The sequence below is a fragment of the Boleophthalmus pectinirostris genome, unplaced genomic scaffold (assembly GCF_026225935.1).
Source record: "Boleophthalmus pectinirostris isolate CB_2022bp ecotype Guang Dong unplaced genomic scaffold, ASM2622593v1 HiC_scaffold_4, whole genome shotgun sequence".
Taxonomy (NCBI): Eukaryota; Metazoa; Chordata; class Actinopteri; order Gobiiformes; family Gobiidae; genus Boleophthalmus; species Boleophthalmus pectinirostris.
The window spans coordinates 14898151-14912233 of record NW_026571353.1 but is presented as its reverse complement, the minus strand read 5'-3'; the positions used below and the strand labels follow the sequence as shown (position 1 = coordinate 14912233).

Below are 14083 nucleotides of genomic sequence, written 5' to 3'. Positions count from 1 at the left end.
CATATTTCCTGATGTTACCAGTGTTTTGTTTTCAAGGACAAATAGTCAAGATTTTTCTCTTTTTCAATCATTTTCAGTATATATAATAGTCTATACTGCCTTACACTCTGCGAGAGGAGGTTGTAATCTATTTTTAGAAACCTTAAAACCTAAGCAGCAGACACCCCCAAAAACTTGGGATATTCTTGTCATGGAGGCCACATTTAAAAAGAATCCAACTTGTAGTTTTCAGTGCTTGACATTTTACTGTGACAGCCCGCTTTTGCCCAGAAGGTAGTAATTCTCCAAAGTGGGATGTTGCAAATATTTTTTTTACAAAATTCCTGTCATGTTTTTGTGTCTTGTTTAATGAACCCTTTTTAAAATATCTCACTTGGTAATGTTTTTCGACCATGATTATTGTGGGAATAGCATAAGTGTTCAAGACATGAGTGGAAAAATCTTGTTCAGCTTTTCAATCTTGCCAAATGCATTTGAACTCAATTAAGTCACTGAGAATGATTTTCCACAGGCAATCATGAACTGGATAATTATACAAATTAATAGAAAAGGTCATCCAAATTGAGTTTTCCGAAGAAGAAAAGAAAAAGAATTGGGCCTAAAATTAAGGAAAAGTGTTATATAATTTGGTGACTGCAGTGACTGAAACATAGAATCACTTGACTGGACTACAACCAAACTTTCCTGCAATGCACAGTTTGAATAATTTTAAAAGGACAAATTAATATTTTAACATTTAACAAAAAGTCACAAAAAACTTTAATATTTAATACTTGAGGAATGGTCTGTAAATCAGTAATACATTTGAAACATCAGTATTCGTTCGAGCCCTCTATTAATTCATTAAAGGATTGTGAAGATAATGTGATATACGTGTAAAACAAAAACAAAAAAGGGGGAATCTTTTCCACTGTCATTTGACAATACATTTTGTGCTGAGTTATTCTAAAATGATACCCAGATTGAAACTTACTTAAAACTGCCAGCTGGGAACTTGAAGTCTTCAAACATGACTCCCTTGTATTCAGTTTAGACATAAGCAGATGCACATCGTAACTATGACGTGCCAGAACATCCATAAAGCATTTCTTGGTGCCTTTTTGCCTTTCTCGGCCCATTTGTTTGTCACCTGTCAGAGGAGTTGGCAGCTGAATTATACTTTCTCTCTATCCCTTCTTTTCCCTCTCAGGATCGCGATGGAAACCTACATTCGTCAGAGGCAGCTCATTATGTCCCCACTCATTCCTTCACGGGTTATAGGGGAGAATGAGCCGCTCACTGCCGTCTTCAACAAAGTCATCGCCACGCGGGAGGTCAATCACAAAGGCCAGGGTAAAATGAAGTGCTCACAGACAGCTAGCATCCCCTGTGATTTCAGCCGGGCCGACTCTAATTTGACCTTTTTGTTTTGAGCAGAATAAATGATGTGTGTAAGGGTCCACAGGGTGTATAGCCTTTGCAGCGTCTGGCTCATTGGATTTCTTTACATGTTTGCTGGCAGGACTGTTTGTGACCCTCAAGCTGCTCCCGGGAGATCTGGCCCAGGTCAGGAAGGACTACCCTCACTTTGTGGACCGCAGCACAGCTATAGTGAGGAAGATGGGCTTTCCAGAAATCATCCTTCCCGGTGGGTTAAACTAAGATCACTCATTCTGCTCAGCAAATATATATACAAGCGTTAGACGATGGGGAAAATGTTACATCTGGTAAACACCCGAGGGAAATATTTTAACTACTGTCTGTACAATACTAATATTTCAAACTCTATTTTGATCTTAAAGAAAAGGCTTGATACCAATTTCATTACCACAATTATGCTTATTTAGACATCACAATTTCATCTCTGCACTGTTTCTCCTTTACCACCTCTTGTATATAGGACAGATATATTTTGTATTACAAAATTTCTATATTTTATTCTTACTTGTACATATACAATTGTGTAATTATACCTTATTTGACACCTCTTTCTTGCTATTTTTACCACGTTTTTAAATTTATTATTACGATAAACATTTTGCTTGTTGTTATCATATCATATCATATATCATGTCATAGTATAGTTGAAATGTCCTATTTTTTGGGGGACTGATGCTGATTCAAATGAGTATCTACTTTTGCTTCTAGTTTTATTGTCAATTAATGTCAGATTTTTGTTACTTCTGACAACCATTCTCTTATTTCAAGGCTCTGTAGTTTGTAACACTTACAAAAGATTACTATTATAACCACCAGTGTCTCATTTGAAATAAAGCAATGCATAATTTAGTATCTTAAAACAATTTATGTGCATCTGCGAAGAGTATTACCACTGCTCCGTAGTCATAGATCTGTTCTGACCACATGCCTAAGGTGCAACCGTGTGCTTAGCTTGTCTGCACTGTGGCACCTTTCTATCAGAACAAGCATGGATATCACCAATTGGAGCTAAGGTTGCGTATTCATCTGAAATAGGACTGTGCATATATAATTGTATTAACCTAAATGACTATCTCATCAGCTGTCTTTGCTATCTTTTGTTTAGGAAATGTGAGGAATGATTTCTATGTGACACTGGTGCAGGGAGAGTTCGACAGAGGCAAAAAGAAGACCCCTAAAAATGTAGAGGTCATACTGAGTGTACATGATGATGATGGCAATCCAATGGAGGTGAAATAGCCACATTTCTCCTATTTATTTACCTACCTCTGTACTCACCTAGTCATCTTTTCTCTAAACGTTACACCAGAAATGAAACTGATCTGGCTCTCATCATTATAAAATAATGACTTTTCTTTCTGTCTTCATTTTTTTTTTTTTTTTAAGAAAGCAATATTTCCAGGAGCAGGTTATGACGGCATATCAGAGTACAAGTCGGTTATTTACTATCAGGTGAAGCAACCATGCTGGAATGAAACTGTGAAGGTATGTTTGCCTTTAAATATGATCCCATTGTTGTCCAATTAGATTTTTGTATGGATTTACAATAGCTTGGTGTAATAAAGTCATCTTTGGGGGAGAGATACCAGGGGAGGATGTGTGCTACCGCCACAGATAACATTGCTTTTCATTTGTACCATAATCCTCCATTTCCTTGACTTTTATATCCTTGCAAGGTGACCATCCCCATTGAAGATGTATGCCGCTGCCATCTCAGAGTGATGTTTCGGCACCGCTCCTCCCAGGACTGTAAGTGATTTCAGAATTTTATTAGTTTTGCACCTTTTACTAAAATATGCACAGTCTGTTTGCAAGTGCCTTTTGCTTTTGTTAAAAATAAAATACCAGGAGTCATTGGTAATTGGACAAAAAATATATTATTTTTGTGTTAATTGATTGCTTTTTGTACCCAGGAGTGATTTCCGAAACTGTCCACAGACCTGCACCTTTGCAGATATTATAATCCTAGTTGCCGCACATTCTACTTTGTTTTTAAGCACAGCATGATTAAAATTTTGAGTGGAGCAAAAATAAATTGTTCTTGCATAACACTTATTACACATAATTATGATAATACATCAATGTCACCACTGGTATGGAAAGATATGGACTTCACCCTTGTCCCTTTATAGTATGTACTTCTTGGTCTGGACACATTGGAAAGGTGGAAATATTGCCCTGGTAGAAGTCTTTATACTTGTTCACAACCTTTGTACATCATTATACCTCTTTTTTCACAACCAAAATTTGTTACCACACTGTACACCAACACCCAGGCTTGGTATCTTAAACTGAGTGAAAGTGACTGTTACATCTTGCATGTTTTTCTTCTTGTGCACCCTTCAGCTCGAGACAAATCCGAAAAGCCCTTTGGAATGGCCTTTGTGAAGCTTATGCGAACGGATGGGACCACTCTGAAAGATGGCAGGCATGAACTTATTGTCTATAAGGTAATGCACAATTTTGTGGCATTTTCTGTTGTGCAAAATGTAATTCACCGCATTCATTTTTATATGAAGTAGGAAATGTTTATTGCACTCATTCAATTACGCAGAAATCTTTGTCTTGAGTAGCTGACAGCAGGTAGATGGATTATGCATGAATCTCTCCTTAAATCAATAAATATGAAATTAGATCTACCACAATCGATGCAGTACACCATCCATTGCCTCTATTATGAATTTCCCCAGGTTGATGGCAAAAAGTCTGAGGATGCTAAGGTTTATCTGGGCTTGCCAGCGACATGGGCTGAGGTGGAGGAGAGGGAGAGGCAGACGGGGAAGCAGTTTCACCACACAGGAGCCATTCCAGTCACTAAAGACAGCTTCCAGATCGCGACTCTCACCTGCTCCACTAAACTCACTCAGAATGGTAACGTTTTAGCACCGTTTACATCATATAATCCTTAAGCTTGTAACTTGCAGAGCTGCATAAAAATGGGGACATCTTTTTGTAAAACCAAAATATTCACTGTGCAACTATGCATTTTTTTTTTTATAAATTACTTATTGATTAATGTTACATGAAACTGGTTGACAGCTATAGATTAGATCACATTGCAAAGTATATAAAGTTAAAGTAAGTAAAAGGAAAAAAAAACAAAAACATTTTAATATTTCACAAAATGTATTTTAGCTTTCTCATTTCTCATCATTGAAAGTGGGACTGTGTTGATTTTTTTAAATTTAAGGGTTACACTAGCCAGAGAATGTTGTTGAAAACACTGAAAAAAAAAACAACTTGTCTTCTATATGCAGGTTAAGGCACTGGCAACGCAGGTTCAGTGATGATTGGAGCACAGGTTACATAAAAAATTATAGGAGCGTTTTGACAAAGCCAAAATTTTGAAGCCATTTATATTTCCATATTTTATCCAAAGACATGCATTTACAGTAAAATCAGTAGAACTAAATTGCCTTCTCTGAATAAATGGGAGGTGCAAGTGTTAATGTGCTTTGCAAAAACTATATATGTAATATATAGTGTATAGTGTGTATATATATATATATATATATATATATGTGTGTGTGTGTGTATATATATATATATATATATATATATATATATATATATATATATATGTATATATGTAATGTCTGTGTGTCTGTATCTGTGGGTGGTGGTGTGTGTGTGTGTGTGTGTGTATATACATACATATATATACATACATTATCCAAGAACACATTAATCTGTATTTTGTCTATAGCCACTGATTTTGCTACACATTGTATGATGTATGATGATTTGTCTTCAGTCGATCTTCTCGGCCTGTTGAACTGGAGGTCAAATCCTGAAGACCTGGAGCAGAACTTGCAGAGACTGATGGAGGTGGAAGGAGGCGAGATTGTCAAAGTAAATATATTACTTTTTAAAGCCACTATATATCTATATCTATATCTATATATATATATCTATATATATATATATATCAATCATCATTGATTCTGTTTCTGATTAATAAATATGGTATATACTGTAAATATTTATGTATGTAAGGTGAAGTTGCCCCCCTTGAATGTTTTTAAGCATTTTATTTTATTTTCAGTTTCTCCAGGATACCCTTGATGCCTTATTTAACATCATGATGGAAACCTCAGAAAAAGACACGTATGACACACTGGTGTTCAATGCCCTGGTTAGTTTTTATCTTGTTACTGTGCCTGACTGACTTTGTATTTTTTAATGCTTGAATGAAAAATAATCCTTAAACCATTATTTTCTGTTTATACTTCTTTAAGTGCCTTGGTACAACTTTTAACCTTGTAAATATACACTCACTGACGAACACTCCTAATTAAGTTCAGCTCTCTAAACTTGAAAGCAAAAGTCGCACAGTTCAACTTAGTTATGATGTGTGTTTTTATTCCAGGTCTTTATAATCACACTTATTGGCGACATTAAGTTCCAGCATTTCAACCCGGTCCTGGAAACCTACATCAACAAGCATTTCAGTGCCACTTTGGCGTACATGTGAGTGCCCCACAGACTTTTTATACCTTTGATGGCAAACAGGCTTTCATGACGCTTTATTTTTAGCACATTTTTGCTCTCCCCATGCCTCCTACACTGACAGACCTTGATGCCTGACTCAATGACTTTTTCAGGAAGCTAACTGGGGTGCTTAACCACTATGTGAGCCATGCAGAGGAGCCTGTTCTAACAGAGAGGCTCTACTCTGCACTCAAAGCACTGAAGTACTTGTTCAGATTCATTGTGCAGTCCCGGGTCCTCTATCTAAGGTAACAGTGTCAATACAAAAACTACTGCATAGAGAATTGTCCTTGAATCATACTTGAATGTTTTGTGTCAGTAGTTTGCAAAATTAAATTGTATTACTTTGGAACAGTGCTTTTTGGTTCCATTTTGAATGTGCTGCTGTTGTAACCACAGGTTGTAAGACTGGATAGATAGATGGATAGATAGATTAGGTAATTTCAAGTAAGTAATTGTGTAATTGATTGACGTGATCATAGCTTACATTTCATATAAATCTAGTATTTAAATATCTATCTTAGAAAATTGCTCAAAATGTCTGCTTTAAAAAACATGGTTCAGTGTCCCTGTTCTTTTTGTTTTCTTGCAGATTTTATGGAAAAAGTGAAGACGGAGATGCTTTTTTCAACTCCATTCGCAGCTTGTTCCTCTCCTTCAACACTCTGATGGACAGACCACTGGACGAAGGAGTCAAAATAAAGGTCAGTCTAAAAATGTGTTAATGTGTCATGTGGCATCTCCATCACCCTAAGAATTGCAGATGAAAGGACGCCTGTATTTTTGGCTTATTTTTAGGTATTATCCATCATATCTGCCCCTGACTATAACAGTAATGTACTACAGCAACTTAATTAAGTTCCTTTAAACAACATAATTTGGAACACAAACCCAACACTTGGCAGTAATAGTAATAGAGAGACAATCTTTTTTATTTATTTTTCTATACATATAATTACTAGAAAATAACAAGCATCCATATGTCCACAGTAGACCCACATTAAGCTCTCCTGCTGCTCGCTGTTGCCTGGTCCCCCATTGTTTTAAACTTGTGAGCACGATGGCAGCATTTGTGCAGTTTTCTCACTTCTAATTGGGAGAAAAAGAGATTGGATACCAGAAAAATATCTTGAACTCAGACAGTCTTGTGTGGTCCTGAGTTCTCGATAGCAGCTACTATTTGAATTGAACAGTTTAACCTCTATTTCATCACATCTGTCTAGTTACCGTTGGATTCTGAAGGGAATGCCTGTGCAGGCTGGCAGTCTCACAGAGTGAATAATTTATTTTTTTTGCTAAAAAGATGTTTTACCAACCTCCCCGGTGACTGAGTTGCCTCCTGTGGTTTTAACTGATGATACTTATTCTGTTGTTGTACTTTCAGGGGGCAATATTGAAATACCTTCCCACCATCATTAACGACATCCAGACGGTTTTTGATCCTGTGGAGCTCAGGTAACTCCCCAGAGTGCGCTCACCAAGAAAGGATAATTGCCTGTCTTGTCGTAAACATCATATTTACTTCTGGCTAATTTGGGTTCTATTCTCGTCCCTTGCTACGTTGCCTATTAGTCCTACTCAGTGATAATTACCACCCGCAAAACGTATGGTAAATAACTGTGGTGTTTTTCTTCCACAGTGTTCTCCTATCAAAATTCATTGAAAGCATTCCTGACTTGCAGCTTGTGCGTCAGAAGCTGGGCTGCATGTGCAAAATGGTGGAGAGTGACCTTTTCAAGCAGCCAGGTAGGAGCTTCTCAAGAGTCTTAAGAACGCATAATGCCATTCCACATGAGAGCCAGCGGAAACTCCTGTCCACATCACACTTAGACGCAACTTTGTCTGGTCGGCTGCATTAACAAAACAGGCTCTGTGTGCTACAGTGACCTTTTTATATGCCTCTCTTTCACTGTGTTGGAAAGCGACCATATACTTTCCTTCTAATCCAATGAAATGAAAGTGGGCATTTAAAGTGCTGACAATAATTGTGAGAATTGTAAGATGGTATGGTAATAGTTAGTTCTTCATTTACAGTAGCTCGATATTTCTTTATGATTGATACTATGGCCTGCCCTTGAAATGCTGAGAGTTGTAGCAATAGATTTTAGCTTATAGAATTCTGTAACTTTGGCAAGAGTCCATACCTAGGTACTACGACTAGGTACAGAGCAGAAAAACTGGAGGAATGGAACTACACTCTACTTTGTTGATTATGGTAATTGGTAGTGCTATTTTTATTATGCACACTGTATCAAATTCTGTAGTGAAATGATTGTTCTTATTGATAATATTATAACAGTGGCAGATTGTGTTTTGAACATACCATGTATGGTCTTTCTAGAAAATATCATGTGTGTTATGAAAATAAATGGGGATTAAATCAAATTTTAATTATTTTCCTTCTCAAACATGTTGACACATTCTTTTTTTCTTTTCCCATTATATTTAGCATTTTTCTATTGTTGTGCTGGTATCAAAATAAATATAATCAGCCAATCAAAAGAGTAACATTTCTTTATTTTCTTTTTACTACAGACTGTAGAGATGTGCTACTGCCTCTGGTGACGGACCAGTTGAGTGGACAACTGGACGACTACTCGTGTAAACCGGACTATGAAGCCTGTGTCCAGCTACTCAGTACCGTGCTGGACAACTTAGACCGCAAAGATGTGGTGAGGTTCTGGCAAAAACTGTGTCATGGGAAAATTAAAACGTTCTTTTCTCTTTAAAATACAAAGTGATAAAAAGCCTTTAGATCACATCTGCCTTTTATCTGGACTCGGATAAAAAAAGATGTTCAGGGATAGCTTGGCACACATCCACAAAAACATTGACTAGAACTCAGCACTCTAAAAGTAATCTTGTTATTTTAATCCAATTTAATTAACATTTCCCTGATTGAGGTTTGGTGTATAGATTTAGACACCTATAGCAGTCTTTCAAAAGTGTGATTCATTAGTGCAGTGAGGGTGTAAATTGCAATAACTTAATTTTCATTTTAATAGCTAATAACTTAAGTAGTTTATTTGTTGATATACTTAAGACTATGCAAATATTGCTACATGAAGTTAGCATACTCATGGTATGAGAGAATTATAATTTTACTTTTGTTTGCCAATGGCAATAGACACATCTCTCGCCTTGTGTTAATCGATGAAGATGTGCATCATTGGAAGTTGACCTCGGTTAACCTCCCTGTGTTCTAAACTTATGTTTCCATTAAAACATTTAAGCACATCTCTTGACCAGTATTGGCATATTCTCATTTCACATTCATCAATACAGCACTGTTCTTTACAAAGTAATACATAACCTTGACTACATAAATGTGATGCTGCTAGTAGAATTTAAGATGTATTTAGTTTTAGTAGAAATCTTCTATCATCGAAGAAGTTAATGCAGCTCAAAAATCTCATCACCTTTGCAAGAAAACTCAAATAATATTTGTAAATGATGACATTTTTAGGAAAGGACCATAATTGGAATTGCGGGAGAAGGATTTGATTCATTTTGGGTGTGGATTGCAAGATGGAGTCACAGATACTAACTCCAGTCACACAGCAGCAAAGCTTAATGGGGTTATGGCAGACTGGAGCAATTTTAAGCTTTAGGTGCATACATCATCAACCTGGACATTGCCAAGTTAGTCATAGGGATGACAGTAAGGATGCACACACAGACAGACAACTATTGCTTTTTTCTTGTACATATTTTAGTTCTTTTAGCTCTTCTTTGTTATTACCAATCCCATTCTCCCAATATTTTATTTAATAATGCATTAGTCTTATATAGAGCTGTTCCAAATGCTCAAAGTCGTGGTACAATTTTGTGAATTATTAATTCACCCTATACTAACAGAAGTGAGCCTTCCAATATGCACCATTGGCCCCTCCAATCACTACCAATACACCACATTCTTACTAGGCAATGTGTGTGAAGTATCTTGTTTAAGGACACAACCACCACTACCACTGGTGGCTCACTGTGGCACCTGGTATTTCCAGCGGTCTCACATCCAAGTACTAACCAAACCTAGTCCTCCTTAGTCTCTGCGATCTGACGAGATCAGACTTTGATAAGGTATTTTTAGCCACAACACTATTTGATGGTCAGAGGAAACAAGAGTAAAATTGAGGATTCTGTATCAAGTATTACCTACTATTCTATATTTCAGTCAATTTGTTATTGTCACAACTTAAGATTTTGTGGTTCAAGATATGAAGTAGCTACCTTATTTTATTACAAGATTCTAAGGCCAAGTCTATGTGTGGTCACAGTAATTACAATTCAAGATGAGATCAATGCCCTGCCAGAGGATTGAGAGCCCTTGTTCCTTTTTGTTTACTATTTTTCTTGAGTTATTTATTCAAAGATAGATTTCATATGCTTTTTATCTGCCTGATGTTGTATGCCACACCTCTGCTCTCCAATGATCTTGAGTCATTTGTGTCTCATTTACGTCTGTTTGAAGGGTTCCACCAGAGGGCATGTTCAGCTAATAATGGATCGACTTCTGCGCAGGGTTAACCGTACAGTCATTGGCATGGACAGATCCTCCCCACTCATTGTAAGTCACTTTTCAACTCAGAAATGCCCTTGACAGCTTTCACCCGCTGCATTCATTTTCATATTAATAACATTACCAATATGTGGTACAGTGAGATGGAGGCTAACATCGTCAATCTTAATACATATAAAACACAGAACTGGTGTGAAAAGTGTCAAAATTACAATATTAACATTGGCAACACAAAAAGTATTTTGTTAACAACAGAACAGTGTGCAAAGAGGTGTTAAAACAGAGATGTTTATAACAGTTCATGAGAAATAAGGTCACAATTAAAATATGTGACTTGTACAGAAATATAAAAAAAAGCACTACTGAACTTGGTCATCTGTCAGGTATGTTTTGTAGCTGCAGTGATAAGTGCAGTTGGAATTGTAGCAAGTGATTTTCAGGTTTCAATATTGCTGCTTTCCCCTTGCTTGTCTCCATGGAGATATTATTACTTTCCCTGGAAAGTTTCATAGTTAGTTAAAACAATTGCAGGCATCTGCTAAAATGATTATTAGGAGAAAGAAGGAAAAACTTTTTGTTTTTATCGATAGCAGGAACTTTCCAGGCAAATAACACGCAGGCAGGTGTTAGGTTACGCATTGCACCTTTACATTAGAGCCTGACCGATATATCGACTGGCAGATATTATCGGTCAATATCAGGGTCTGGGGTTATATCAGCTATTGGTCGAAATTCCGCCGATCAGTGCCAATATTTAAAATTTTTCTTTTTCCTCTATTACAGCCCTGTAAAGCCGTGTTCAAACCAAACGCACATGGCGGAAATAAATCACGTCAAATGCCCCTATTTTGCTGCTTTACTTTTTTGAGTCATTTGCTTCATTCGCGCATTCAGGTCACTTGAGTTTGGGAATTTGGTCGGAGGTTGGAGCTGAGTGAAACTGTACAAACTGGACATTAATGAAGCAGAAACAAGTGCAGTTATTTCTCTGCCTTTTATTTTATATAGAGATATTTATTTTTTGTTATTTTGTTTTCAAAGATTATTATTATGGTTATTGAACAACATTATTCAATTATTATGTTCTGGTTAAAGTTGTTACAATATGCTAAAAAAAACATTGCACCTGATTGTTACCAATAAAACCTTTTGGAAAAAGGTGAAAGTTTACATGATTATTAAACTTGTATAACTCATACAAAGCAGTGAATTTTTTATTTTTTTATTTTTAAGATCGGTTTCACAAAAATCCATATCGGTCTGGCTCTATTTTACATACAGATATTATTTGACAATGGAAATCACCATACAGATCAGAAATGCTGCTATTTTTTATTCTAATATGCGTCCTAAAAGGGCTTTTGGCCCATTCTGAACTAATGAAGCATATGTCTTTTTCCAGGGTCACTATTTAGCTTGCATGACGGCGATCTTGAAGCAAATGGACGACATGCACTACGCCCACTACATCAGCACCTTCAAGACCAGACTAGATATTATTGTAAGTGATTCCTTTTGCTGCCTCATTTTGTCCTGAAACATCTCATCCATAACGGACATTAAACCAGCCGAGCCACTTACAGCTCCTTACAGAATATTGATTATAGACATTTCATGCGCTGGATTGGGCAAACATAATGAGGATGTTAGTGGGACTCTCCATTAGAAAGTATGAGGAGATTAGGTATCCAGGCATGTCGCTATCAGTGCTCTAGTAAATTCCTTGTATCTGTTTTAGAACTTGATGCTTTTATTCTCATCAGCAAGATTTAGTGTCTTTGTGTATTTGAGAAAGACACTTTGTCCACCTTCCCTGAATATGTTTTATTTTCTTAAGGCAGACTTTTAGAAGCTATATTGGTTCAGAGGGGATATCAAAATAAACTGATATTAAATAATGTTATAAATTGCCTTATTCCCATTCATTCAACCATTACACTGTATATCATGATTACAAACAGTTATGTAGTTTAAAGGGCCCATATTACACTTTTTACTGATCTATGTTATGATGTTCTTTCCTCATCAAAATCATACCTGGAACTGTATACTGTGGAGATGTAGACAGGCTAAAAATGAAGGGTTACTCAAACGTGTGTGAATGAAACAAAACACAACTCCAGGTGTGTTTTTGAGGAGGTAGCAACATTTTAACATGGCTTAAAATTCACAAGAGTTAATTTTATGTAACATAGGAGCTAAGTATTATGAAGTATTATCTTCTTGCATCCAATGGGTTCTAATGGCATGTCATATCTGTCCCTCCATGTTTAGCTGAGTGTAGATTTCAGTCCAAGAAGCAAAATTTTAAAGCTATTTTACTTGGTGACTGTGAGCCAGGAGAGATATTTTAGGCTCACTGTAATGTAGTCACACTAACTGGTTTTGGTTTTCAGAATTTACTGAAGGTGTCATACAGCTGGTGAGCAGACCATAAGTAATGTGGGAAAAGAAAGCATAAATGCACCTTTAGGTCTGGTGCCGGTGTGTGTTTTTCAGGCTTGAGAAGTACAGAGAAATTATTTATTTTTTTCTTAAACTTCTGTAAATATTTATAGGGTACAAAAAGTTCTACATTTTCAAAGATGGAAATGTATGGCTAAGGCTTTGTGACCCATACTTTGTGAGAGCATATTAATGAATGTTTGATAGCTTTTTAAAGAAACTTGATGTGTGTGTGTTTTTTTTACAAAAGAACTAGATCAGTAAAATTGGTATCTCACACCATTTTTTTTTCCTTGATATTTTCTTAGACACTTGTTAAGGAGAAACACGTTTTTGTCTGCCATTAATATTTTGAAACACCCATCAATCAGACATGGCATAAATCTGATAACAGGGAAAGTGAATTGAAAATCTTGTTCTTGGTTGGTCATACTTCTACGTAGGAATGGACAAGCATTAAAGGTGCACTATGTCACTTTTTGGTTGGGTGTTTGTCACCTATGTGTTTCTATGAATATGTCATTGTTCTGCCTGGAATGTACCACAGTATCAATAAATGTAAGGTAGAGCAGGTTAATGTCAATTACAGGTGGTTTTATAGCTCAAAAATACCTAAAAAAACCCCCAAACAAACAAAAAAAAAAATCCATCCTGACTTTGAGCGGAGTCGCCTCTCCACAGATTTGACCTGTAACTTGGTCTGGTTTAGTGTGCACGATAATAAAGGTTTAATACCATACTGTGAGCCATTCCAGACAACACAGTTCTCCATTAAGAAAACCATTTGAAGGGCCCTCCACTAAAGAAGTTACACAATGCATCTTAAATTTGAGCAACTTAGTCTAAATAATTAGGCTAAACTTAGGTCCTCTTGTTATGGATGCAATTTTAGGACTTTTGAAACCATCACGCCGTAGGCTTCATATTTAAGGCTGGTGGTACTTGCAATGCAGACTTATTAAACATGCATTATTGTTATCACTGCTATGTATTTTTAATGTTGCAGTGGCTTAATGTTGTTTTTGCCTCCAGGATTTTCTCATGGAGACCTTCCACATGTTCATGGACCTCATGGGCAATGTGTTCCCTGCAGACTGGATGGTCATGAACCTGGTGCAGATGCAGGTGTTTCTCAGAGCCATTATCCAGTATTCAGATGTGCTCAATAAGTTTTTCCTTGACCCGACCCACTTTAACAAACAGGTAAGT

At 36.5% G+C, this 14083-nt stretch overlaps 1 protein-coding gene across 1 annotated transcript in view; it reads left to right on the top strand.

Moving 5' to 3' along the window:
- dock5 (dedicator of cytokinesis 5) overlaps positions 1 to 14083 on the top strand; it is a 49189-nt gene that overhangs the window by 20783 nt on the left and 14323 nt on the right. Inside the window, exons 12-29 of the mRNA XM_020928272.2 lie at positions 1190 to 1332; positions 1502 to 1627; positions 2525 to 2649; positions 2806 to 2904; positions 3096 to 3168; positions 3766 to 3869; positions 4110 to 4290; positions 5174 to 5271; positions 5465 to 5554; positions 5789 to 5889; positions 6024 to 6158; positions 6503 to 6614; positions 7295 to 7365; positions 7550 to 7656; positions 8446 to 8582; positions 10382 to 10477; positions 11832 to 11930; positions 13907 to 14077. Of these exons, the coding sequence (XP_020783931.2) occupies positions 1190 to 1332; positions 1502 to 1627; positions 2525 to 2649; positions 2806 to 2904; positions 3096 to 3168; positions 3766 to 3869; positions 4110 to 4290; positions 5174 to 5271; positions 5465 to 5554; positions 5789 to 5889; positions 6024 to 6158; positions 6503 to 6614; positions 7295 to 7365; positions 7550 to 7656; positions 8446 to 8582; positions 10382 to 10477; positions 11832 to 11930; positions 13907 to 14077 (2068 nt within the window). The remainder of the gene's footprint in view (positions 1 to 1189; positions 1333 to 1501; positions 1628 to 2524; positions 2650 to 2805; positions 2905 to 3095; positions 3169 to 3765; positions 3870 to 4109; positions 4291 to 5173; positions 5272 to 5464; positions 5555 to 5788; positions 5890 to 6023; positions 6159 to 6502; positions 6615 to 7294; positions 7366 to 7549; positions 7657 to 8445; positions 8583 to 10381; positions 10478 to 11831; positions 11931 to 13906; positions 14078 to 14083) is intronic.